The following is a 27729-nucleotide window of genomic DNA, read 5'->3' as shown; positions in this document are numbered from 1 at the left end:
ACTGGGATCCCTATTCTTTCCTTAAACGATTGAATAAAACCCTCACAGATTTGTTGTAAAAACCCTGAACCTGCATTTATAACACTCACCCTCAGCGCCTACAGGATCCATTTCCATTGGTGCGTTTTCCACAGGGGAGGGTAAAAAGCTGCTAGCACAGCCAGAACCAGGAGCTGGGTCAGGGCTAGAAGGACATGAGCTATCCCGAGGCTTTACATAGCTAACAAGAGATCCAGTGGCAGGCACAGGACTAGTGTGTGTCTGAAACAAATGCACAGAATTGTAAACAGGACTATTAACTGGGCTAGAGGGCACAGAACTAGCTAGACGAGCATGAGAGGGGCTTGTCTGAGGTGAGCTAGTGTTACTGAAGCTGACATGTGAGAGGCTAGCAGGTGTTGCACAAGTGTGGCTAATGCTACTAGGCAGTGTGGTGTTAACCTGAGTGGGACTAGCATGGGCAGGGCTAGGAGAAGCATCAACTGAGCTGACTGGTCTTTGATTCAAAGAGCTTGCTGGGTCAGTGCCTTCCTGGGATTCAACGACAGGGCTGTTCTGGGCGAGCAGAGAACTTGCTGGTACATGGGTAGCATTGATGCCACTGGTCTGATTTGAGTTTCCCGATTCATGCCTGGAACTGGCCAATGATTGGCCAACAGCAGGGAAAAGGTCTTTTGGTTGGAATTGCCCAAGTTCACCATGATCCGTGCTCGGAGGAATAGAGTTGGGGACCACTTCCCCGTCAAGGTTTGAACTAGGAGAAGCAGGCTGTGCCACAGTGAGATCAGATTGGATATCAGGGATAGGAGCCAGGTTCGGATGAGGGCTGTGTTTCGGGCTGCAATATGTTTCACTGGCCTGATCTGGACTACAAGGTGAACCAGCAGAACTTGCAGAGCTGTATGTGGTTGTGGCTTGTGAGGGTGTTTGTGTTGGGATGGAGTCCGAGTGGGCACAACTTGCGGTGGTTTGTATGTGAACAGGACTAGCATGACCAGCAGGACTAGACCTAGGCAGACTGTGGATTACACTATCATCACTTGTGCTAACACAGGTGGATCCTGTTTGGCCACTATGGTCTGAGGTATTTGTGCTCAGAACGTGGCTAACAGAGCTAATGACTGGGCCATCATTGGTCAGTCTACAGTGAAGAGGACTAAGGCTAGCTGGTCCTGGCATGTGGCTAGTAGATTCAGGGGCAATATGTTGACTGCTGCAAGTTTTGTCATGTGCAGGACTTGTACCTGCATCAATCTGCGTGTGTGTGACCTCTGAAAAACTACAGATATCGATGCTGCTACTAGCTGAAACATGCAAGGGGCTAGTATGAAGTGGGCTGGTGGAGTTGATGTGGATGGGAATGGCCTGTGTTTGACTGGGGCTTTCATCCAGCTGCACCTCATCATCCTGTGAGCTGGGGCAGATGCTGTCAGATATTAACTCTGAGGGGCTCAAGGAACAGGCTAGCACTGAAGAGGGACTAGCAGGTTGCACTGGGAGGCTAGCTGTTAGCGATGAGGGGCTAGGTGGTCGTGAGAAAGCTAATATTGATGAGGGGCTAGTTGGCTCGACTATAGGCCTAGCTGTTGATGATGAGGGGCTACCTGGTTGCACTTGGAGGCTAGTTGCTTGTGGCGAAGGGCTAGGTGTTTGTATTGAGGAGCTAGCTAATATTGATAAAAGGTTAGCTGGTTGGATTGGGGAGCCGATTCGGGAGCTAGCTGTTGGTGATGGGGGACTAGCTGGTTGCACTGAGGAGCTTGTTGAGAATGATAAGGAGGCAGCCTCAGGAGCCATAGGATTGACATAGACAGGGTTTGTTTCCATTGCCATTGGACTAACAGAGGCTTGGAAAGTCCTTGGAGGACTCGCAGGGCTCCTGCTGATATACGTAGGACTAGAATTATTTGGGTTAATTTGGTTGTGAATGAGACTAGCTTCAATTTCATTGGCTTCTATGCAACGTGAAGGGCTGTCATGAGAAGCACTTTCATGGATGGAGCTGGCTGGTGGGCGAATTCCCGTCATTTTTTCATCATGAGGTGAACAGGCAAGGCTACTGTGTTCCATTGAAGTGCTAACGTGAACAAGGCTTTCTGGTGTGGGCGTGGCAGGGGATTGAGGGGAGCTAGTATGTTTGGGGCTAGCTGTGCTACTGTGAACAGAGTGGGCTAGGAGCTGGGTAGCTGTGCCATGGCTGGTAGGGGGAGTGCTGGACGGTTCTGGCTCAGGGAGAGGACTTTGCGCCACTGTTTCATCCATAGGGTTAGGACTATGCTGTCGAGAACTAGCCTCCACAGAGTTCAGATCTGTGGGACTACTGGGGGGAATGCACTGATGGGTGACTGCTAGCTGTGTAGGGCTAGTAGGCTGAAAAGAAGTGAGGATAAACTGTGTAAGCTGTGTAGACAGGGCCTGTCCTGGGCTTGTGGGTTGTGAGAGACTACACTGTGCTGGTCTTTCTGTGAGTGACAAGGGACTACATGGAGCTGAAATGGATATTGGTGACGTGTGATGGCTTTTTGCAATATGAGTAAGTCTACAGTAAACTGGTAAGAGTAGTTTGTGGTCCAGTGAAGCAATGTTCTCTGAAGCCCCACATGGTAGGTGAGCAAGGTTAGGCTGTTGGGTAGGGCCACTCAATTCAAGGTCCTCCTGGTCCAGTGTAGGTTTAGCATCCTTTGTGGGAAGCGATGAGATGACCTGAGCAGGGCTATGTTGCCTAGAACTATATTGACTTGGTGCAATGATGACAGTAGTAGGACTACATGGTCTGCTGAGCTGTGGATGTGTAGTGATATCCTGCGTAGGACTGTGTGGCGAAGAGCAGTGCTGAAGCTCTGCTGAGTCTGACTGAACTCCTGTAAGACTTTGCAGAGAATGTGTAGGGCTAAAAGTCATAGGAATATACTGTGTCGGGCTCGGATGAGACTCTGTGGGCATAACTTCATCCTCTGTAGCATTTATGATTTGGTGGGTGTTCTGACTCTCCTGTGTTGAATCATGTTGGTGAGCGCTAGGCTGGCCAAGAGACTCTGTAGAAGAAACTAGGGTAGGGCTTTGTTGGGACACTACAGAGCTTGGGTGCGATTGCGTCGGGCTGTTTTGGAGCTGTCTAGCATCAGGATGGGATGGATATTGTTGGAGCTCTGGGGAACCAGTTTGCAATGCTGTAGGGCATTGCAGGACCTCTGCAGGACCAGGTTGTAATGATGTTGCGCTTCGGTTGAGCTCTGAAGAACCTGTGTGCAATGGCATAGGGCTTTGTTTGAGCTCTGTAGCATCAGGATGAGATGATGTAGGTCTTTGTTGGAGCTCTGTTGCATCAGGTTGAGATGTTGGGGATTGTGGGAGATCCGTTGCATCAGCGCGAGATAATGTTGGACTTTGTTGGGGCACTGTTGCATCAGAATTCCCTAATGTAGGGCTTTGTTGGAGCTCTGCTGCATCAGGGTGCAATAATGTAGGGCTTTGTTGGAGCTCTGTTGCATCTGGGTACAATGACGTAGGGCTTTGCTGGAGCTCTGTTGCATTGGGGCGTGTTGATGTAGGACTTTGTTGAAACTCTGTAGGACCAGGATGTGATGTAGGGCTTTCTTCGGGCTCTGTTGGACCAGTGTGTGATGATATTGGCCTTTGGTGGAGCTCTGTTTGACCAGGGTGTAATGAAGTCAGGTTTTGCTGAAGCTCTAATGAATCATCATGGAATGATGTAGGACTTTGTCGGGGCTCTGTTGTACCAGGTTCTGATGATGAAGGGCTTTGCTGGAGTTCTGTGGGACCGGGGTGTGGTGATGTCGGGATTTGTTGAATCTCTGTTGGACCAGGGTGCGATAATGTCAGGTTTTGCTGGAGCTCTGATGGATCATCATGGAATGATGTAGGACTTTGTTGGGGCTCTGTTGCACAAGGTTGTGATGATGTTGGGCTTTGCTGGAGTTCTGTGGGACCAGGGTGTGATGATGTCTGGCTCTGTTTGATCTCTGATGGACCAGGCTGGGGCGATGTCTGGCTTTGCTGGAGCTCTGTTGGATCAGGGTGTGATGATGTTGGGTTTTGCTGGAGCTCTGTTGGACCAGGGTGTGATGATGTCTGGCTTTCTTGGAGCTCTGTTGAACCAGGCTGTGATGATGTTGGGCTTTGCTGGACCTCTGTGGGACCAGGGTGTGATGATGTCTGGCTTTCTTGGAGCTCTGTTGAATCAGGCTGTGATGATGTTGGGCTTTGCTGGCCCTCTGATGGACCAGGCTGTGATGATGTCTGGCATTCTTGGAGCTCTGTTGAACCAGGCTGTGACGATGTTGGGCTATGCTGGAGTGTTCCTGAACCAGGGTTCAATAACGTGGGGCTCTGTTGGAGCTCATTTGGATCAGGGTGAGATGGTAAAGGGCTATTCTGTGATGTTGTACAGTCGGCCTGGGTAGGACTCTTTGCTGGATCAAAGCAAATGGGCTGGACAGAGCTATTGGGAGTATGACAGGTGGGCAGAGACTCTGGGCATGCTGGCAGCAATGGTTGTACAATGCTGAGGGATTGTGTCTGTCTAGGACTGAGGGGCGGGGCCAGGATATGGTTGTGTGAGATTGGAGTGTCTTCGATTGGCTCCTCCTGAGGTCTGCATGAGGAGCAGATGTAACCTTCAGTCCCAGCCCCGCTCTCTGCAGCAAGGACAATGCACTCTGCATGGACACACCTGAAAAATACAGTGATCGTAATTAGTCATGTCAATGTAGGCCAGATTTGTCTAAACCAGTGTTTTTCAACTTTTTTAGAGCCAAGGCACATTTTTTTACATTTAAAAAAATCCTGCGTCACACCAACAACCAAAAGTGTTACAGAACGACACATTTAAAATGAGAATTAGTCAATAGTCTCAATTTATTCATACTCGCTCAGTTACCATGGCTTTGCAGGCAGGTAGTATTAATGTATCTGCCACAGCGCGTGGCTTTTTTGATTTGGTTGCGAGTTCAGCTACTAAGCAACTAGCTCTGAGAGCTATCGCAGACAACGCTGTAGTTTTCCCCATAAAAGTTGCCTGTTCCTCCGTGTTTTTTAGCAGGTGAACAAACTAGTCTGTGTTCTTGCTTTGAAGTGACGGGTGTTTTGTTTGGAGATGGCGTTTAAGCTAGCTTGGGACCATGACACTGTTGTTAAGCTTTTCCCCACACCAAGCATGACGGAGTCGGTGCATAGTAAATCCAAAAGAAAGATATAATTCGCTGTATATGCTTGAGCTCACCGTTGTTGCTTTCTTTTGACTCATATTACTCTCTTCATCTGCGTTAGAATTTTGTCCAGGGCCCAGTTGGGAGTCTTCATTTTCCTTTTTAAATACTTATCCATCGCTGTACTTCTTGTCACCGTCACCTCCCGCGAGCATCACTAATTCTATTGTCCTAAATTAACAAGGTCATTATTGCGCTACTGCCACCTACTGGGCAGGTCAGTCAGTACACATGTGAGAGGGTTGAATTATTTCGCCAGTCATTACATTGCAGGCACAGACGCACAACCATGGCAAATTGCAGTAACTAAATATATTTTTTGGACAAATTAAGTGAAGTTGGATAATTTCCCACGGCACACCTGACGATCTCTCACGGCACAGTGGTTGAAAATCACCAGTCTAAACCAATGAGTCTAAACCAAGTTCAAGTTCAATCCAAATAGCCACTGAGGCTGTTGTCAAAAAGCATTAATGATTTCAAGGAGTAATCAATCATCATTACATTGGTAGACGCAAATGCGTCATGTGTAAATGTGTTCAGTGAATTGGTTAAATCTGTGCATAAAGATGGGAGATTTTCTGACTTCAGTGGGTTTTACTCAAAAAGCCACACAAGAACTGTACTTTGAAATGATATTACCATGGCAATTTATACTCTGGTCCAAAACAGGTCTGAGCTTTTAAGCTCCATTGACAGGGCTAAGTAATGTTAAATGTTAGCCTGAGAGAGAAGAACTAAATTAAAGGCCTGTACAACAGAGGAAGCTCAACTGATTTCAGCCTAATTTGCGTAAACTGGCTTGACAAAATCGAACCCCGCAACCAGGGATAATCTGTACAAAGAAGACCATGAGCCTATAGGAACATGGTTTTATGTACTAAAATTAATTTAGTGTACTTATCCCTTCATGTCAAGTGGAAAGCCCCTAAAGACACATCAAGGGGACCATGCAGGTAAGGCAACACTAATTTTCAAGCGAGGTCAACAGCTTTACATGTCCAACGACTAAACTCTAACTAACTCTAAGTTCTGCGTTACGGTCATTGACAGGGGTAGGTTTGTTAACACGGCTTTATTACTTTAACCCCATGTTGGCAAACCTTCCTTCGTAGTATACCCCTCTTCTCTATGAATGCCTGTTTGTGGACACACACAGCAACACAAAACAGATGCCAACATTCATATCCAAACAGTTATCTATATTATGAAAGAAAAAAGGAAATTAGGGGTATGCCCAAGCCCTTTGTTAAGTTTGTTTTGATTCCAACTAATGGTTGGTTTATATTTTGAATGTGTATGTATGCGCTCAAGTGCACGTATGCGTTTGGGTGTATACCTATAGCAGCAGATACAGGTCACATAGTCCTGTGTTGAGTAGAGGTTTGGGGTGTGGCCACACAGAGGGCAAGGTACGGCTGGGTCACATGACTCGCACAGAAATGGGTGATTGGCCCACTGGCCTGATGATGTCACACCACACCTGATGCACACTCTGCAGTTCTGGAATAGAAAGATAAAACACACACGTACACACATAAGAGAGGCTGATCCAATGGGTGACTGCTTAACATGTTTGCATTTTTTGTGTGTTTTAAGGGCTTCACCTTGCAGTTCCAGCCGGTGCTGGGTATGTACTCAGGAGCCGGTATGAGACAGTGTGTGTGGTAGGCTTTATCACAGCGCTCACAAACTAACGATGCACTGTCTTCCCCTCGCAACCTGACACAACATAAACAAATACACACACACACTTAAGTTAGTAATAATATTCACAACACAGAAAACAGGGACATCTAGTGGTAAGAACAATTTACTGCAGCTTCCACTGATAAAAAAGACAACTTTACACCAAGTTTCTCCACTGTGATCAAACAAAAAGCGGGTCGACTACCACAGCAAGTTTTATGTTAAACTCGATTATTCAAGAATATTCATGAATAACCCTGAAACCCTGAGAAATATCATCCCAAAACAGCCATAGCTATATTCTATTCTGTTCATGAAGATTCAAAGCAATTTGTACTAGTGTGTTCATCTAACCTGCAGCTCTGACAAACTCGACACTGTGGGCACTGCCAGCCAGCCCGACGCAGGGGTGAGGGGGACAGAGGAGGGTCCAGACAGCTGCCATGGTAATGGTTACCACAGCAGCAACACATCAACAGACCACTGACATCACCAACACCTGAACACGACACACACTGGGAGGAAACTGGAGAGAGAGTCAGAGAGAGTTTAAGATTCGTAGGGTCAGTTTGCATGTTGTAATTTATGTGTGCGTGCGTGTGTGTGTGTATGTGTGTGTGTGTCTGTGTGCATGTGTGTACCTGTTTGTGTGTGTCTTGTACAAAATGTGTGTTGCTGGTTCCAGTCCTGGTGAGCTCCAGCAGCAGAAGCGCAGGGAAAGTGGTAGCTCCACCCACAGCCAGCCTCACGGCAACGCAGAGACGCGCCAAGCCGATGGCAGAACGCACATACCTGGGCAGGTGTGACGGGGGTGAGCTCAGAGGGAATCAATAATCATGTCACAAGGGAACATTGCCTAATATGGTCATACTGACCTGTGTACTTCCTGAGTCGATGGCTTTATCGACGTATAGCAGTGATTGGCCCTCGCCGCGGCACACTCCCTCAGACCAGGCTGCACACTGGAGGTGAGCACAGCACTGACCTACACACAGACACGCATATAGTTGCTTGGAATCACTGACCATCAAATTTAGTAAACACACACCTCACCAATTATGGTGGGTAGAGAAATGTAGGGTGGTGTGAAGGAGAGGTGTAAATTTAAGAAAAAAGGAAGCATGGAAAGAAAGACGGATGCCCAGAAGAAGAAAAATAAGATTTTGTTTACCAGTGGGGTCGAACAGTGATTGGACGTTGATGTCGTGTGGAAGGCCAATTGGTCCAAGCTGCTCCACAATCTCTGAGGAAGACTCTTCCTCTGAAACACCAAAAATACTTAAACTCTCAGCTTTTCAGCAGTATTACACAAAAATGAAAAAGCAGGAGGAAATCCACTTCACTGATGAAAAATTAATGATCGATAAATCAGAGTAATTGTGAAAACGATACGGTCTATTTTTCACTAAATATAATACAATGAGGCCAAACAATTAGTCAGTATAAAAGGAGTATACGCACCACACTGTTCTGGACTGCTGCACCTTTGAGACAAACACACACATACAGATCCATTATATATTATACAATATATCACTATACTATTAATTACTATACTTCACTTGCTCATTTTGCACCCCATTCTAACAGGGTACAAAGAATTAAATTAAGTAAATCTAATAGTAAACCTATACTAACAAGCTTTCTATTCAAAGTGAGTCACACTCACATTTAGAATTTCAGGCAATAAAGCACATTTCAACCAACAATGTCTTCAGGCAAAAAATGTACTGCTGACGAACAGGAAAAGAGGTGACTCACATGAGTGGAGCCTGGCTGCCGCGATAGCAATGGTCATGGCAGTCGTTGTCACAGTCAGAGGAGGCGCGGCGGTTTAAGATGTGGAGTGGGATGTAGCCAGGAGTTGGGCCAAACACCACCAGGTGCCCCTGGCCTAGAGGAGGCACATCACCACGGTAACAGAAGGCACACTGCTTCAGACTGGAGTGGGGGAGAAACACATGGAGACGGATAGAGGAAAGGAAAGACAACATGCAAGAGAGAGAAAGAGAGATTCTTTAATAGCTTTTTGGCTTATCTGATTTTGAGTGATGGTAAATCTGTGTGAATGCTGAGTATCTCTCACCGCTTTTTTGTGTGTCCCAGGCTGGGGGTGGGCGAGCCCCCAGAGTCCTCTGACAACGAGCGCTGGAACAGAGGGGAAAGAGACTCCTCATCCTCCCCAGGACTGAAGCTTAGCCTGGGACACGGACTGGCTAATGGACTCCGACATGGACTCAGGGCAGGGCTTTGCACAACAGGGCTGACTCTACCCTCTGACATCTCAATAGGCACAGTGACCGGACTGCTGTCCACTTCCATAGGTGTGGGGCTCTGGCTGGGATTGGTATGGTCTTCCTCCTTTGGATCAGGAGTTGGACTGGGACTGGAAACATGGCTACAAACTGGGCTATGGTCCAGGGAAGGGGGTCTGGGACTGACTCTGGATTCTTCACCAGGACTGGAAGCCAACGTGGGACTAGGAATCGGCAGAGTGTCTCCCGAAATAAGACGGGAAGCCAAGGGAGAGAGTGGGATGTCAGTATCAGAACTGGTCCTTTCTTCGTCCCTGGGTTGGGGAGCTTGTTCAGGGCAGGGTTGTGTGGCCGGGGGGTCAAGGAGACTTGGAGCAGGAGCAAGGTCAGGTTCTGGCTCAGGCTCCGGCTCCGGCTCCGGCTCCAGCTCCGGATCAGGCTCCCGTTCAGGCTCCCGTTCAGGCTCCCGTTCAGGCTCCCGTTCAGGCTCCCGTTCAGGCTCCCGTTCAGGCTCCCGTTCAGGCTCCCGTTCAGGCTCCCGTTCAGGCTCCCGTGCAGGCTCCCGTGCAGGCTCCCGTGCAGGCTCCCGTGCAGGCTCCCGTGCAGGCTCCCGTGCAGGCTCCGGTTCAGGCTCCGGCTCCGGTTCAGGCTCCGGCTCCGGCTCCGGTTCAGGCTCCGGCTCCGGTTCAGGCTCCGGATCAGGCTCCGGTTCAGGCTCTGGCCTGAGTTGTACCTGGCTCGGTTTGGGGTCCAATTCAGGGTTTATATTGGATTTTCTTCTGGAAGCAGATCGACGCCGACCAACAGTCTTCACCTCCTTCTCTTCTATGGAAGACACGCACAGTATATACACCAAAAAGGAAAATCAATAAATTACAGAAAGCGTAAAATATAGCTCTGGCATTATATATTGGACAGACGAGGTTGACACACACACACACACACACACACACACACACACACACACACACACACACACACACACACACACACACACACACACACACACACACACACACACACACACACACACACACACACACACACACACACACACACACACACACACACACACACACACACACACACACACACACACACACACACCTGTTTTCTGGGGTGTTGCATCCTCTTCATCCTCTAGCTGGGCTCGACCTCGACTCCGCCCCCTGCACGTGCACACACACACACGGTCAGTTCAACAACTTTTACCAAGCAGGTAACAATCAGCACCAGATCTTAAACATGACAACTGAAACACATTCTTCCCCAATGTTTTCTTTTGGAACCCCTCTATTGGCTGACCAAACATTCTTAAAGATTTAGCACGGTATGATTCCAAAATGCAGAAAACAGGGGATGGAGTCACAGTTTCCAGTCTTAAAAAGGGAATTAAAACTGGTAAATGTGATTTTTAAATAAATGCATCAAAACAAGCAGGGGTGCTGCGTCACGTGTGTGTGGTAGTGTGAAGCAATAACGTGGGAGGAAAAAAAAAGATCCAGTTGAGAAACAAGGATGAGGCCGACTCAGACAGAACAGTTGGCAGACCAGTATCGTAGTAAGATATCTGAGTCCAGACAGCAACTGTTCTCCAGTTACTGTCACTACTGTGTTGACTGGAATAAAAAAAATACTTGCAATCATACAATCAAAAACACATATTCAAAACAAGAACAAAATACGCACTATGGGTTTACCACTCCTAGGTGCTATAGAAAGTGGAAGCACGTAATCAGATACACGCATGGGTCTGTTGAGGACAGCTGGGTGTGCAGAGAGCCAAGCAGCCTCTATCGAACTCACTTCCCTTGTGTGTTTAAAGAACACGTGGAAGCACTCCTCCACAGGATCCTTGGCGAAAGAAACTTTTATTTGTAGTTGATGAAACAACTGATGCCGGAAATTACATGGTTCTACACAATGAATCGGAAACTATGAATTGTCAGTGGGTTTGAATGAGATGCCTCGTTCTAAGAACCTGCAGGACTTTTTTTCTAATAAAAACAGCAATGAACGATGTTGCGGTGACTATACTCAATCAATGTCCAAATAGAGATCCTCTAGTAAGCAAAGGGGGCCTCCATACACAACTTTTTCTACAAAAAAAACACAAGAAATGCATCATTCAAACTAACCTAAACTGTTTTTTATACAGAAATTGTACGGGTTATTCCTAATATAGATGTCATTGATTTCTAAAGGCAAGGATTAAGCATTAATTGATATATTTTTACTTTATATACTGCACTACTTTACTCAAATCAGCCTCCCATCTAGTAATCAGGTTAAAGATCACACTACTTTCTCTTCCCACAGCAGTGCTTCTTTCTTTGGAGCAATGCTGCCACAAATGAGGGGGCACACGCTGCAGAGTCACACTGCATTTTGAATGCTGCACACTGTTTGCCTACAGTAGTCTGTGTGTGTCTGTCTGTGTGTTTTCCCAATCTCTTCATCTCTTCTCCATCCTCCTTTCTAGTTTCTAGTGTCTCTCAGCCTAATAGTAGTACGGGGGGTTGATGTCCTTCATGTCCAATTTGTCCAGGCAACAATGATGGATGTGATAAAACTGATGGGACACATACTAACTTATTACACTCCAGTGTGTTCTACAGTATGTTCTCTCTGTGACCAGTTGACAATAGTTCCTGTCTGAAAACTCATTGGCTGCCAGCTCACCAGGTATTTACTCTGAGACTAGAATGACATCACAGCAGAACACAACATTAACAACAGCCAAGTGTGTGTGTGTGTGTGTGTGTGTGTGTGTGTGTGTGTGTGTAAAATAGATCCAGTTGTGTGTGTTAAGGAGAAGGGAAAACCTGGACAGGATTCTGTGGCTGGACTCACATATCCCCAGTGAAACTCCTCCTCTCTGCTGCTTACCCTACAGACATTTTATCCACTTCCTCTCTACTGGAATAGAGGGACCTATTTCCGCCTTTAAACTGTTTTTTCAAATAAATAGATAATAACAAACAAATGTGTTTTTTAATAATAAATGTATGCAATTTCCTCCATCAATTTATCTACCAACACCTTGTGCATATTAGGGGTCATTGTGATATTGCGATGTGTTATACGTATTACCTCACAGGCACACTTCACTCACCTGCTCGGTAAGTGCAGTCATGATTGAGCACTTTTATCTTTATAAATGGCAGAACTCCAGCATTGCCAGAACTGGGCAACACTCGTCTCTACACTAGTCTGAGCAGTGCAATTCCACACTCACTCTCTAACGTCTGAGAAAGTCTGACAGTCTGAGAAATACCCTCTGATAAAAATTTTGTGAAAAAACCCAGCGTGAGTGCAACGGCACAGGTCGGCTAACAGCTCAGGTGGCTAGCGCCCTCCAAGGGCTTCAGCTGCAATGACAACGCAGCCAGAACTCCAGACTACAAGAGCTGGACTATACCTGGAAGGGTGGAGCTCAAGGGGGGCGCCGAGGCTGGGCTCATTGCGACCCCAGTATAAGGCGCTGCAGGCTGTGTGTGAATAAGGCAAGCTTCCCTGGACGTCTGGAGCTCCAGGGGATGCATTGCATGTTTAATACAACCACCTAAACACTGATACAACTTAGCAAATCAAGGCAACAAACCAAACATCTACTTAAGCATAGTCACAGTAGGACACCACTAAAATCAACAAAAGACCACTGGAGTAAAGAAAGCTGCAAGATGAATTTCGCTGAACTTACTTCCTAGATTTAGAGGGAGGTGGCGGTGGAGGAGGCGGGGGTGAAGGAGCAGGGCGGCCAGTGCTGCCATCCTTCCGAGGCCGCCCGCGGGGCCGCTTCTCAGGGACAGGATTACTGGCAGCCGCTTTGGCAAGCAGGGCACTGCGTCCGGCCCGGGTGACAGGGGGCGGTCCTCTGTCACGAGGCTCCTGAGACTGAGCCTCAGATGGCATTCTGGGTAGAAAACAAAACAAAATACACATCAAAAACAGTCTTATTTATTAGAAAACAATTCAGATTTTAGAGTGAAAAAACATTGCTGCTTATTCAGTTGCAATTTTATTTGTTTGGCTAAATTCGATAAACATCTACAGCTTTCATTCATGCCTTCCCCATTAAGAAAGTACGCAACAGATTTCCAGGGCCGAAGATTTTACTTGCCCACTGTGTCCCCAGGATGCAATTTGAAATCATATCATTTCCCAGGGAATTCCTAACTGAACAATGATTAATGTCTCAACACAAACCTCTGATTACAAGCTGGCCAGCTAGTAGCTGTGTTTTCATACTCGATTTCTCATCAGGGTCTCTGCCTTTGTGGCCCTCATATTGATTCCACACTGCACACGAGCAAGCAAATTGACAACTGTATTGCTTTGCAGATTAATCCCCACCAGCATGTGTAAACAACAAACGACCAATGTCACTCTGTTGATCAAGCAACATGTTTCCTTCGACACCTCCATAGCACAAATCGTAACCAGGAAGTGCTTTGGCAGCTTTGTTTATATTCTGCCTTCACAGAAAGAGAAAGGAGAGAGAGACACACACAGAGAGGCACAGCAACAGAGATACTGTGGAGATACCAGGAACCACAAATAAGCCTGCATTACAGGAGCGCAATGTTCTAGTGGGGTAATAGGGTAGTGGGTACTATGAGCCCAAACACCCTGGAACCACCCTGAATAATGTCACTCGTGTCAATGACATCAGGAATGGAGATTTAAAAAATTGCATCATTGAATTAAGTTGAGGACATCATGAATGAAACCACAAAATGAACCATTTGCATCATGCTGCTTGCTCCCACATGAGACTCTGTTGATGTCATTGACTGACCAGGTAATTAGGGCAAACATATCTAGAGAGAGCTGCATCAGGCTTGTGGCTCAGCTCATGCTGCACGGTCCCTGTGCGGCAGCCGAATGCAAATGTCCCTGTATGGTCAATGGCAAGACCTTCCTTAAACACATCGTCCAGAGGCACAACCGCCTGTCAATGGTCAAAGGGTCCATGAGTACAGAAAACTGGACGATGGTCACAGCATTGAGAAGAACGGATTCATATTTGACAGTAGGTGGGTTGTGCATTACAACCCTTGGGTCCCCAAGAACAAGTGCCACATAAATGTTAAATTAGTTAGCTCCTTTTATACCATCAAGTACATCAACAAATATGTCAAGGGTGGTGTGGCTCTGGTAGGTAGTTATCGGCGCAATTGTGTAGGGTTCCTGGTTTGGGAGTGGAGGAAAAAAAGGAGTGGGGCAGCCGGAGGAAGAACAGATTCCGAAGATGATGGAAAGGATGTGCAACGTGTCAATTGTCCAGGGAGAGATTTTTCTTGAAGTTTCTACTGGCTCAAATCAGGGGCCCTCGGAGCAATGCGATGAACAGGGGCAATACGGTTTTCAAGACTTTCAAAGAGAGAGCTCAGGCCACAGGCTTGCTTGCAGACAAAGGAGAGAAGATTGCTGCTATGCATGGGTACTAAGCTACGCATCCTCAAGGAAAGTCAGGGCAACATTTGCTATTATCCTTGGTGTATGCCAAAAGAGGAAAGCACCCGAAGGGTGCTCTGCTTTAGTACTGTATAATATGTAGATGTTGAAGTTGAGTTTTATTGGTAGGTAGAGCAGTTGTCTAGGGATCTGAGCAATCGTCTAGGGATCGGAAGGTTCCTGTGTCCAATTCCTATGTAAATTGGAACAGTTTGGTTCACATTTGGTTATTGAAAAGCTGTATTAGCTGCAGTTGTTATGGCTGATTTATACTATACTACATGGAACTAAGATGCAGGTATAACTAGGTAGGCCAGTAGACACACCAATGCAGAACTGATGGTGCTACCAAGTGTTGGTAGCACGCTGAAGAATCTAGCCTTTAGCCAGGATATATACTATATATGGTTGCATGTATGTACAGCGTTGATATATATATGGATAAAGACAGACACACAACAACTATAGCCAGTAGCCAGCAAGCTATTGTAGATGGATAGATAGACAAGGGAAATGACAGCATGACTATTTATCATCAACGCTGGCATAAACAATAAATACTGATTAGATACTTGTGACAGTAAAATGCAGTAAATAAAGGTAATAAAGATTAAAAATGAATTAAGTAAAAACTGAAGAAAGTGTGAGGCTACATCCACTGTCGTCCAGATACTTTTGAAAACTCTGTTTAGGTGTGAAAACTCTCTTTGTTCACGCTTGTGTTTTTACACTGAATTCAAAATCCGTCCACACGTTTTGATCAATGAATCTATCCCCGCCTCCGGTCCAGGCTTTCTTCACCGATCACAATCAGAACTGTTTTACAGCATGGATTGCCAAAGTCAATCATCAATAGGTTATTACTTCCTGCAGTGTTGGTAAATCATATTAAATTTCTTAAGTTGGTGTTTATTGTTTTACAGTGGATGTCCACCACACAATGAATTGAAGTCGTGAGAAAAGTAGGTGGCAAAATCAACGATAATTTCATTGGTCAAAATGATAGCCTGTTCCTGTTGGTGGAGGGCTTTTGGCAGGGTTGTAACGCTGGCACACATGTTGCATGTGCCAGCAGAGGCAATCCGTGCGAGCAGACAAATCTGTTTTTGAGGTCGAGCTGAAAAAAAAATCCATACGCAAGTTCAAAAGAAATCATGCGCTCAAACTGCCACATGATGCTCTCAAATAATGTCAGGAAAATGAGGCCATGCAGGGCATTCACACCTTGCTACCTGAGCTCATTTTAAAGACGTAAACCATATAGAGTAGGGTGCAATGAAGACACCTATGGGTCTCAATGTCAACACTAGACCTACCGAGGGGATCAAATGAGGACACATAGAGCTTATTGTCAAACACAGACCATACAGACGATCAAAGGATGAAACACATAGGACTCATTTACATGTTGCATCTTGATTCTACAATCCCATTGTGATGCAAGGTGTAAATAAAACATTTTTTTTAAAAGCCCCTTCCTCGCTGACAGGACTCTTTTTCTGCTGGGGGCATTCTGGATATCTTTTGACTTGCAGTTGGATGAGGCGCATTTGGAGAAACAGAGTGGCTTTAATTTACCAACAAGACAGAACACTTATTGTCTATAAGAAATACAACAATAAAATCTAAGTAAGAACAGTACAGCCGGTGGTGCCTGTGAATTGAACTTTCACAAAAGTATCCTCATTGCGCCATCTAGCGGTCAACCTGAGGTATCATCACGACGGTCAGTGTTTTGAGTGGTATGGGTGGGAAAACCATGTCATGGTGGAAAGCCTACATCAGAAAGGGTCATAGCTCCAAGAAATCCTTCAATGAGAATTGCTTTAAAATGACCGCCACTCTCAACAACTGGGCAACAAATGCCTTTTACCTCTACTTCATCACACGGCAAACACTAGGGTCACTTATGTTTTGCTTGCACATCAGTTTTTTACATTCTTTAATACATGGCATTATTGAAGTGAATCGCTGATCTGGAGAACAAGAAGTGAGTTGCACTAACATTCACCTTAATATGACCATTAAGAACACAGTCACACTATCACAGTACATAAGAGTAACACAGATCTAATGTAATCTAGTTAGAATAGCTCCAAATCAAACAATGTGACCACCGTGGCTGTACTATAGAGACGATCTCACTGTACAAGCAGAAATGCACAAATATCACAAACATGCATGTTCTATAAACTGCATTTTGCCATTGTTGTGAATTTAAGTTTAATAATTATTTCTAAGTTTGTCTTTGTTGTAGGTAGGGGGGAGAAAATAGAAAATGTGCAGGAAAGAACATATTTACATATTCATATTAAATAAATTTAATCTAAATGAACTTGCGAATTTTACTTTTATTTATTATTTTGACAATACTGGTGTATTTACCATTGCTGTCGTCTTTTGTACAAGTATAATGGTAAAATGATCCTGTTTCAGTATAACAGCTGTCACCACTCGATTGAGAAAATTTGAGTGACAATAAAAGTTGTTAAGCTTCAAGTTTCATTATTTGAAATACTAACATTAATGGAACAAACGGCTGTCACACTTATGTTGACATCACGTGAGACTACTATGGGCAAACTGGTGAATTTCCACATGTGAGCTGTGAAATAAATTCATATCGTGAGAAGCGCCTCCGCCGTTTTCCAAACTGACATTAACTTTGTAAGCAACTGAACAATAAAACATATATTTTTAGTAAAGTCTTACAATAAACCTGAAGAAAATATAACGATGATCTGAGGCTAAACATCCCGGCTCACATGCTAATATTAATACCACCTAACACAAGGTTTATACGCCAAATTATGAGTTCTACTGACAAACACGAACTAAATACTAAATGCAGATATTTACTTACATTTAGTGTGACGCCACGTGTATTTATATTACAAAAATGTCTCGAATTGAACAAAAAACGAGTCGTTTTAAGGTCAGAAAGCTTGTTAGCTAGTTAACTCGAACCGCCCAGTTCACCGATCACTTCTGTTAGCAATAGCATTGGCTAGCAGACTAGCTCTAAGCGCGCAATAGAAACGAGTGCATCACGGCTCCGTGGCATGATAAATCCGTTATCACAAATTAAATGCCAACGGTTAGCGTCAAGCTCACGTAGAGGAGCACCAGAAACGGACAAGTCGCTGCACAAGTGTCGAGATAAGAGAAAAAGACGCTTACGGATTTGATGCAATTCTCTTTTTCCTCTCCAGCTTTCCAGCCAACTTAGAACGATTTCTTTACATCCAACAGCGAACTTCTCCACAGGATAACATCTGGTTCATACGTCTGGCATGGTCATATTTTCCCACGAAACATTCCCGTTGGTAATGGAAGGAAAACATTCGGTTTTTGCTCAGAAGATTTGCGAAAAATTAAAGTTGAAGCGGTCGCTCCGTCATGGAGGCCATGTTTGGGAGCGACCGAAGCACCACCTGTCAGCAACAGCAGGAGAAGTAGGTCCTCGGAAATATTTGATAAATCAGCGGGAGCTTTTCTGTCCCGCGTTTATTTTTACCAGAGTGTTATTAACTTTGATCCAGAACTGTGGGTTCAACCTGCGCGAATGTGCTTCTGTAAGAGGTCGGTAGTGGAGCGTTTGTTTGTGTTCGGTAAAAAGTGTCTGACCCCGCGGAGGGATCTGATGGAGGGCTGCTAGCGTGAAGCGGCGTTTCAGTCATCAGACCGTAAACTCTGGAGTGGATTAAGGAACGGAGCTACTACCGGAGCCTGCGCGTGTGTGGACTGACCCTGTACCAAAACTGGACTAATACATGAACCTGGATTGAACCGGATCGACTGATTTGAGACTTCCTCCAACACTGACCTTAAATTCAGACTAAAACATTTATGTTCGCCATTGCGTTGTGCTGAACTGCAAATCTTGCACTTTGACTTTTGCTCACCTCTAAACCTTGGACTTTGATATAATACTTTGATTTTATTCCTTTATTTATTTTTTATTTAAATGATCCAATACGTTTTTATCTTCTAATTTAAATGATCAAATACTTTATTTTATTCTCTTATTCTCTCATTTAAATTATTAAATATGTTTTTATTTTATTCTTCATTTAAATGTCTTTTTATGCATTATTTTGTTTGAAAATGTCTGTTAATATGTTGTCATGTGAAGCACACTGAGACTTTCTTGTGTATAAAATGTGCTGTATAAATAATGTTTCTTTATCTCCAACCTGGACTATGCCTATACTGAGCTGGGACTGATGAAGACAAAACCACAAATAGTTTAAATAGTTTAACTAGAACTAAATTTATATATAAATCTTGAGAGAGAAAAATCATTTGAACGACAACTTCATTCGTCAAATCGTTTAAAACTATTCCATTATGTGTTCATTCTTCTAAATCTGAAAATGTGTCCTCATGCTCGTGGTGATTACAGTACATCTAAATTCTGATTTATGGTAAACCTCTTTCTGCTGCAGAGGTTTGTTTTAAATGAGTTGCATTTCTGAGACGACACAGCAACAGGGCAATGAGAGAGCGAGAGCAAGAGAGAGACGTGCTGGTTTTTAGTTGTAGAATATCAACTGTGTCCAAAAAATATATGATAATACAATAATACAGTGAATCTCCAGACATTAAGGTTCATCCTCTAGGGACAATGCATATATTATTCAACTTTTTTCACAATCTGTACAAACATTGAAACAGTATATCTCAGACAAACTGAACACCCCCATCTGTTACACTGAAAGAGCTGCAACTGTGCGCTTTTATCTTTGACAAGGAAGAGGAGGAGGTGCAGTGAACAGTGAAGACCTGCCGATTCCTCTGCTCCTTGCTACCTCCTGCTGTGGCAGCCGTGTGGTTTGTTTCCCCCCCCTTGGAGCACAGCAGCCGGTGGGTCACAAGCCGTTGCCACGGGCGACAAAGATATGACTGATCAAATTCTGAAGAGGATGAGGAAGAGCTGCTGTAGTTCCTCCTGATGGTGTGGACAGCAGCGAACACTGTGATTCTGTAATCTCTGAAAAGACAAAGTGGAAGAGGTTGAGGCTTCTACGGACTAAAACCAGCACAGACGCCTAACAGCCACATACTCAACCATTGTAACTCCTCTCCGTAAAACTAGAATTAATTCACATCATGGATTCATTATTTTGAAACAAATTATTTGGTTAATTAGCAACTACCTGAGCAGTCGGCTCAGCAGCTCTGCACACTTGGAGAGCTTCTCTTCCTGTTTGGCGATGCTGGCTCCACCCTCACTGCGGTCCAACCAATAGAAGGCAGAGACGCTGTCGATAAGAAGCAGAGACACACTGGGCCGGGAGGAGAAGGACGTCTCCAAGAAGTGAAGGGTGAGGAGGAGCTGAGAGGAAGAGGAGCAATGAACGACTAGGAGGCGCGACAGACAGGAACGCAACTCTGCCTCCTCTGAACCTCCTGCTAAGGAGGAGCTGGCAGAGAGAGCTGCAGAGAGACAGAGAGAATAGTGTTATAATTTCGAAAACTTAAGTTCGACAGACTACAGTGTTCAATTTAATTCAGTTTTTAATTACAACCACATTCTGGGAGTTTGTCAGAAAACATATTGATGATTCAGATATTCTTCCGACTTTACCAGTAGTGGGCTAAAGATGTAATGTGGCGGTAGAGGAATGTCATGGACTCAGATGAGGGTGTGTGTTCATGTGTGCATGTATACCTGCATTCAGTCTGTTGTCCAGGATGCTGACCAGCCGTAACATGTCCAGATTGTAATCAGTGTCCACAAACACAACGTCCACCTCCAGACCGCCTGCCGTCACAGGCAACACACATCGACACAGCAGGTGGTACAAGAGCTCTGTCTTGCCTGAGACAAACAAACAGGGACGCATTGTGTGATTAAAACACTTTTTAAAACACAAACACAGTGTTTCACAGGAGTGACTGAACTCACCTGTACCCTCCATCCCATATAACTCTACCACCTCACCTGCGAAAGAGAGAGAGACAGAGAACCAGTGATGAGAAAGAAAAATTGTTCTTTTCTGACAAAGAAAAGATCCGTCAGTAGCTGGAGCACAGGAAGTGGACATGGTCAGTTACCGTGGTCGGGTCCTCCATCTTCAGGAAACAGACGAGGTTCAATGTCCTTCAGGCAGCGACGAGCTTCCAGCCTGGCAAACAACTACACACAAATACCACAGATATGTACAACTGCAGTCTATCAAAAATGTAATTCATTTAAAACCAAATAAATCCAAATCAAATTAATTCCAAAACTTTTGTGTTCATTTGTTTTGTTTATTTATTACTGTTACACTCTGTTCTTTCATGTAATTTATATTTCAAATGTAAGTCTCTTATGTACTCCTATATAAAGCATTCTCAATGGCCTTAGTGTATAAAAGTATTTTACGTCTTTATACAGTCAGCAACAAATGTCATTCAATCTTTTGAACAAAGTTTATACCTTAATAAACAACTTACACCACTTGAAAGTTGTGTAACCCAGAGCAACATGGTCTACCGACGGACAATGACATCATATAGAATTATACACATAAACCCACTGGTGGTCAGAGTGACACCTTTAGATAGGAGCTATACTCCCTAGTAATCTGTGCAGAATACGGTTTGTTTTTGTCTACGGATCTTTGTACCTGAAAGCTGAACTAAATTACTAATAACTATGTAAATCTGAACGGAAGCCACGTCAATCACACATTTCTGTCACTGTTACGCTGTTTCCCCCGGTCAAATGAAAGTAACGTGACCGTACTCTAACCTGAGCACCGGTTTCAGTCATGTCAGGTCTTCTTCGTGTTTAATCGCTACACCGCTCCTTGTTCGAACTCACTTCCTGTTTCCGCTAATTTACCGTAACACATATTGACATACGCACTTAAGGAGAATTCGGTGACAATTTCTACCGTAAAGTCTAGAGCGCACCTGGCACCAACCAAAAACAAGTCACATTTGACTGAGGCTTTCACAATAAGACAACATGTGTCGTTAGACTTTGTCAGTTTCGGTAAACAAAGACAGAGACAGGTTATCCAGCGGAATAACACAACCGATATGAGGACAGGAAACACTGAATAAAAATTTCAAAGTTTGCAAAAGTTAATGTAGTTACTTCATCCTGTGCTCGCAGCCACACAAAACAATATAGTAAAAGCTGAGCTAACACCCAGAAAAGCCATCAACATCCCAAACAATTTCAATCACTTTGAACAGAAAAACTGAAGAACCCACTTGTCAGTCAGCCCTCATATTAACATGAAACCGATATAACTTCAAACAGAACGAAAAGCCTGGCAGCCGCTGAGAAGTCAGAATGATATATATTTCACTCAAAATTCTTCAGCTGTAGTTTGAATAGAGTTCATACAAATATGGACAGATTCATTTCCATGACTAAAATCCAAGACACAAGATTTCATTTCATTCCAGAGACCACGTTTGAATAATGAAGAAGAAGAAGAAGAAGTAGAAGAAGAAATACTTTAATAAGCCCCAAGGGGGAAATTATTGACAAAACAAAATACATTCATTACATAACACAAAAGATAAATACTATTATAATTCAAAATATGAGGTTAACTGTTACAGTATATTGCATTTGGATGAGGATGTTCACTGTGAGAGCATCGTCTTCCTTCTACATTCTATAAACGACATACACGTGTTTCAATGTGTATCGATGACCTGACAACATGTTACTATAGTAACATTGATACCAAGGATTGGCCGATGTCCCTACTGTGATCAATAGGAGTCCTATTGGCAAGGAAATCAGTAACAGTTCATATCAATTCCTATTACAGTTCTTCTTATATCAGAATAAGAATGATTAAAACAATTTATTTCAAAATTTCATAACTTTTCCGAACATTTGCTAATGGCTCTCCAATAAAAGCTCATCTTAGGTTTCCGTTTCAAAAATTGGAACCAATTACATCGAAGCACATAACAATAAAGAATGTGTTTTTCACTGTGTGCTTTTAAATAAATGAACCAATCAGCAGTGAATTTGTTCCAGCCTGACAAAGCAAGAAACCAAAACAGTCTCCTGACCGCTCTCAGCGTCTTTGTAGATGAAGTAAGAGTTCTTTTTGTGCAAACCCGTCTGTCCCTCTGTGACTCGCTCACCTGTCTGTTTCTTTGTGACTGGCTCCCCTGGCTGTCTCTCTGTGACTGGCTCCCCTGTCTGTCTCTCTGTGACTGGCTCCCCTGTCTGTCTCTCTGTGACTGGCTCACCTATCTGTCTCTCTGTGACTGGCTCACCTATCTGTCTCTCTGTGACTGGCTCCCCTGGCTGTCTCTCTGTGACTGGCTCCCCTGTCTGTCTCTCTGTGACTGGCTCACCTGTCTGTCTCTCTGTGACTGGCTCACCTGTCTGTCTCTCTGTAACTGGCTCCCCTGTCTGTTTCTCTGACAATGTTTGAACTCTCTGTCTCTCTGTCAGTGTCTGATCTGTCTGCCTCTCTCTGAGTGGCAAACTTCTGTTTTTCTCTGAGAGTGATTGATCTGTCCCTCTCTCTGCAAGCAACTGACCTATCTGTCTCTGTGCCTGTCTGTCTGTCTCTCCTCTGTCCTCAGGGCCGACAGTTAAACCCTGGCCACCAGTTTTACTCTCAACAAGAAACTTTGTCGGGCTTCCTCTTCCTTCTTTTATCTTCAGCTCTCTGACTCTGTTCCGATCGGCTATTACCACACCAAGCGACTGCTCCTCAGATTCCAGGAGGTATCTGATTGGTGGACCAACCGTCCTCCTCCTTGGCCTCTGCAGCTGTGCTGTCCTGTCTTTTGACTGTAATAGTCTCTCTTGAAAGTCCTGTCCTCCTTTAAGTAACTCATTTTGCTCTCTCCACATCTTCCTGATCCCTTTCAAAGGGTCTTGGTTGACTGTTAGTGGACCATGTGGCAGCTGCCTTTCTGTCTCTCCCATATCCTGAGAACTGTCAGTCACTACTCTACCCACTGAAGCTCCACTCTCAGATTTACTGTCCATCAGCTTTCCTTTGTCTCGATTCCGATTGGCTGTAACCACACCAAGCCACTGCTCCTCAGATTCCAAGAGGTATCTGATTGGTGGGCCGATCTTCCTCCTCGGCCTCAGCAGTCTCTCCTTTCCATCCTCCGCTCTTCCTCCTTGTACATCCACTTTACAACCTCCATTTTCCTCAATTCGGAGTTGTTGTACTGCTGCATCTTCGCTTCGTCTCTCCTTTTGCTGAATCCTTCCCTTCTTGATGACCTTGATTGTCTTGAACTTCTTTTGGAAGATGAGGCAGTGGTGGCCATTTCTGCGAACACATCCAAATCGGGGCCAATTAGCAGCATTAGTGAGAGCTGGGAGGAGGGGTGTGTCCCCCTTCTCCATCTCCTCCCTACTCCTCTCTTCATTCTCTCGTCTGTTTTGATCCTCCCATCCCGATCCTCTCGTCATGTTTGTGTCAACTGAAGTTACATCTTCAACTTTACTGTTCATCACCACACCCTGTATCTTGAGCCCTCTGGTAGTGTCCTGATTGGCTGTTGTTGGACTATGTGACTGAAGACCTGTCTCTCCCTCTGCTGGCGGACCTGCCCGTCTCTCTGCCTGCTTATCTGTTTCTCCTGTGCCCTCAGGACTTTCAGTCGTCCCTCTATCCACTGAAATTCCGCCCCCAGCTTTACTCTCCATAAGAAACGTTCCTTCACTTGCTCTGTCCTCTGTTACCAGTGGTGACTGCTCCTCATATTTCAGGCAGTATCTTATTGGTGAATTGACCATCTTCCTCCTAGGCCCCTCCAGCTGTTCTGTCATTTCTTCCTCCAACTTCAATGGTGTCTCCTTGCCATCTTCCTCTCTTTTTTGTATTTCTTCTTCTCCATTCTCCTCCTTGATTCTGATTTGTATAACCACACCATCTTTGTCTCCACTCCTCTGTCTCTTCCTCTTTCCTTGTATTTGCTCACACCACCCCTTGGTCAAAGCTTGAAGGTAGGGCTTCTCTTCCTCTTCATCAACATCATTCATGATACCGGCATCACCATTAGCATCCTCTTTCTCCTCCTCTTTGCCTTCACTTGTCCCGCAGTCCTCAGCACTTTGTATATAAGCAGACACAGCCACATCGCCGTGCCGTTCGTCTACATCATGGCGGGTGTGGCTGCACCTCTTGTTGCAGAGGTCATATGTCAAACACAGTCTACTGCCGTAGTCCGTCATGTGAGTCTGGAGTGTGGAGTCACTGGTAAAGCTCGTGGCACAAACCTGAGGACAGGGAGAACAAGAGACTGCTGCTCCTCTCCTCTCCTCATCGCCATGATCCGGATCTATTCTGCTCAACTCCACCACCCACTTCTTTTCCAGCAGTCTGTTTTGATCCTCCCATCCTGATCCTCTCGTCATGTTTGTGTCAACTCCATCTTCAACTTTACAGTTCATCACCACACCCTGTATCTTGAGCCCTCTGACAGTGTCCTGATTGGCTGTTGTTGGACTATGTGACTGAAGACCTGTCTTTCCCTCTGCTGGCGGACCTGCCCGTCTCTCTGCCTGCTTGTCTGTTTCTCCTGTGCCCTCAGGACTTTCAGTCGTCCCTCTATCCACTGAAATTCCACCCCCAGTTTTACTCTCCATAAGAAACGTTCCTTTTCCTTCACTTGCTCTGTCCTCTGTTACCAGGAGTGACTGCTCCTCAGATTTCAGGCAGTATCTTATTGGTGAACTGACCATCTTCCTCCTAGGCCCCTCCAGCTGTTCTGTCATTTCTTCCTCCAACTTTAATGTTGTCTCCTTTCCATCTTCCTCTCCTTTTTGTATTTCTTCTCCATTCTCCTCCTTTATTCTGATTTGTTTTACCACACCATCTTCGTCTCCACTCCTCTGTCTCTTCCTCTTTCCTTGTATTTGCTCACACCACCCCTTGGTCAAAGCTTGAAGGTAGGGCTTCTCTTCCTCTTCATTAACATCATTCATGATACCGGCATCACCATTAGCATCCTCTTTCTCCTCCTCTTTGCCTTCACTTGTCCCGCAGTCCTCAGCACTTTGTATATAAGCAGGCACAGCCACATCGCCGTGCCGTTCGTCTACATCATGGCGGGTGTGGCTGCACCTCTTGTTGCAGAGGTCATATGTCAAACACAGTCTACTGCCGTGGTCCGTCATGTGAGTCTGGAGTGTGGAGTCACTGGTAAAGCTCGTGGCACAAAGCTGAGGACAGGGAGAACAAGAGACTGCTGCTCCTCTCCTCTCCTCATTGCGATGATCCTGATCCATCCTGCTCAACTCCACCACCCACTCTCCTTCCAGCAGCATCTTCATCTGCTTCCCTGCTCCTCCTCTGGCCTTTGCACCCCTCATGGTGGCATGTGACTGCTTCTCAGACTCTAACAAGTATCTGACTGGTGGGCTAACCTTCCTCTTAATCCTCCCTACCTGCTGCGCCTCTTGTTCTTTTTCCTCCAGCTGTTGGATTGCAGGCTCCTCCTCCTCCTCAGCAAAATGGGACCTGAGAGGTGCAATGAGTCCAAGAGAAGGAGCTGAGCTGTCTACTGGAGCCGGGGCAGGATATTCTTCACACCTAAATCCTGTATAGGACGAGTCATTGCACAGAGACATGCTGGCTACGATGGTTATCTGTTGTTGTTCAAGCTGAGTAGAAGGGGCCAGCATTGTAGGGTGGGGCAGCTCTTCATCAAGTGTGCTTGGTTGGAGTGGAGAAGGGTAAAGGGTAGAATTTATAGCAGAGGTGTGTAATACTAATGGAGGTAACTCTGCTGATTTCTCTAAAACCTCGGTGTTTGAAAGGTCCAGCTGCTGGGCAGGATTCTGCTCATCTTTATGTTGCAGTGACCTGTTGATTAGCTCTCCTGTTTCCAGTGTACAGCTTCCTGCCTGCTCTACGCTGCAGTGATGCAGCAGAGCTTGCCCTCCTGGTTCATCTGCTCTGACTGAAACAAAGTGACAACCTGCAGGGGAACCGAACAGACAGACATATAAGAGGTTAGACAGGCTTAACCACTGACGCTTTCAAAATAAAATATTCTATTCTCTATCTCACCTGTCTGTCTCCAGGTGAGCTGCTGACTCAGCAGATCCACCTGGACCCCAATGTCTCTCCTCTCTGCTGTCTCACTCTGACAGCCCACCTCCCTCGTCTCCTCTGGACTCTTCCACTGCCAGCCCACCTCCCTTCTCCTCCTCCATCTCTCCTTATCCTTCTGCCGCTGAGAATTGAAGAGTTGAAAACTTGTTAGCATTTTGATGAATTGGACTCAGTTGTCTGTGCAGATGTGCATGCTGTATGTCTTCCTGCATCCATGCTGGGTTGGACTTGTTATCAATTACCTGGTATTAGGAATTTAATTTTGTAGGGCAATCAACCTACAATGACACATTTGAATGCAGTTTTTACTGAAAAATTATAACTGCCACGGCGCTCCGCTATGAATGCTCATTCTCCTGCAGGGAAGCGAAGAAGTATCGCCTCATTCATTTACCTGAGGCAGTAATTATTCATATCGATCCCCCCCCCCCCCTTTTGGAACCACTGAATTACACAACACACAACCACTGAATTACACAACATCTCTGAGTGAATCTTGTGATAAGGTCTTGTGAATATAACACGTGTAGTTGTCCGTCAAAATATTGTATTAAATCCATCTATCCAGGGGTTTATCTTCTACTGTCTTTCGACGTTTCTCACAGTACAAACAACGCAGGCAGACGTTTTCATGGCTACATTAGCTGCATAGTTAGCCGCTATCTGTACGACTTTGGACTAGTTTTAATTTCTTCGTGCTGTATCAACTAAACGTCTGAAACTTAAAATTAAGAGGCCATGAGTTTTCGATTGAACCAAAACGTTCAGAAACTTTCTTTACACTTACCAACATCACCGTGACTAAAAAGTTGAAATAACATCGGTTTTCACAGCCAGCGAAGACGATCAGGCAGCACCCCAAAACGCAGAAACACTCAAAAGATACATGATTCGTATGTGAAGTAAGACTTTGATGGCTGTACTGTTGTTGTTTTTTTCGATCTCTTGCAGCTCACGAGCGGCTGACGTTCCTTAATGCAGTAACCACGCACTCTGCTAGGATGCTGCCCCCAGTGGAGCGGAGGGGAAACAGCAGAT

The 27729-nt window shown here is 45.1% G+C and overlaps 3 protein-coding genes across 13 annotated transcripts in view; all 3 read right to left on the bottom strand.

The window, feature by feature from the left end:
* LOC143006734 (histone-lysine N-methyltransferase 2C-like) overlaps positions 1 to 18231 on the bottom strand; it is a 54686-nt gene extending 36455 nt beyond the window's left edge. For 9 of the 10 annotated variants that reach the window (XM_076157981.1, XM_076157985.1, XM_076157982.1 and 6 more), the window contains exons 1-13: positions 17813 to 18231; positions 12876 to 13088; positions 10280 to 10341; positions 9004 to 9997; positions 8679 to 8858; positions 8379 to 8401; positions 8089 to 8178; positions 7793 to 7902; positions 7559 to 7709; positions 7272 to 7443; positions 6836 to 6950; positions 6568 to 6731; positions 90 to 4693 (exon numbers count right to left, since the gene is read on the bottom strand). In XM_076157981.1, the coding sequence (XP_076014096.1) occupies positions 90 to 4693; positions 6568 to 6731; positions 6836 to 6950; positions 7272 to 7443; positions 7559 to 7709; positions 7793 to 7902; positions 8089 to 8178; positions 8379 to 8401; positions 8679 to 8858; positions 9004 to 9997; positions 10280 to 10341; positions 12876 to 13087 (6877 nt within the window). In that variant the 5' untranslated portion in view covers position 13088; positions 17813 to 18231. The remainder of the gene's footprint in view (positions 1 to 89; positions 4694 to 6567; positions 6732 to 6835; positions 6951 to 7271; positions 7444 to 7558; positions 7710 to 7792; positions 7903 to 8088; positions 8179 to 8378; positions 8402 to 8678; positions 8859 to 9003; positions 9998 to 10279; positions 10342 to 12875; positions 13089 to 17812) is intronic. The other variant, XM_076157983.1, reaches the window with a different exon arrangement.
* A 761-nt stretch (positions 18232 to 18992) lies between these two features.
* Positions 18993 to 21636, bottom strand: xrcc2 (X-ray repair complementing defective repair in Chinese hamster cells 2). Of its 2 annotated transcripts, none has more exons than XM_076158018.1 (6): positions 21375 to 21636; positions 20693 to 20774; positions 20544 to 20579; positions 20307 to 20456; positions 19792 to 20071; positions 18993 to 19625 (listed from the first exon to the last, which is right to left on the bottom strand). In XM_076158018.1, the coding sequence occupies exons 1-6, from the start codon at positions 21393 to 21395 to the stop codon at positions 19316 to 19318; spliced, it is 879 nt and encodes a 292-aa protein (XP_076014133.1). In that variant the 5' UTR covers positions 21396 to 21636; the 3' UTR covers positions 18993 to 19315. The 2 variants fall into 2 exon arrangements, with proteins under 2 accessions (XP_076014133.1, XP_076014134.1); XM_076158019.1 differs by lacking the exon at positions 21375 to 21636 and adding an exon at positions 21060 to 21365.
* Positions 21637 to 22094: 458 nt separating this feature from the next.
* Positions 22095 to 27671, bottom strand: LOC143006737 (uncharacterized). Its single transcript, XM_076157992.1, has 3 exons — positions 27479 to 27671; positions 26647 to 26812; positions 22095 to 26554 (listed from the first exon to the last, which is right to left on the bottom strand). The coding sequence occupies exons 1-3, from the start codon at positions 27482 to 27484 to the stop codon at positions 22611 to 22613; spliced, it is 4116 nt and encodes a 1371-aa protein (XP_076014107.1). The 5' UTR covers positions 27485 to 27671; the 3' UTR covers positions 22095 to 22610.
* Between the last annotated feature and the right edge of the window lie 58 nt (positions 27672 to 27729).

This window comes from Genypterus blacodes, unplaced genomic scaffold, assembly GCF_046128005.1.
Source record: "Genypterus blacodes isolate CSIRO-AG114 ecotype Tasmania unplaced genomic scaffold, CSIRO-AGI_Gbla_v1 ptg000076l_1, whole genome shotgun sequence".
Classification (NCBI taxonomy): domain Eukaryota; kingdom Metazoa; phylum Chordata; class Actinopteri; order Ophidiiformes; family Ophidiidae; genus Genypterus; species Genypterus blacodes.
The sequence above is the reverse complement of the archived record's forward strand: the minus strand, read 5'-3'. Positions and strand labels throughout refer to the sequence as shown.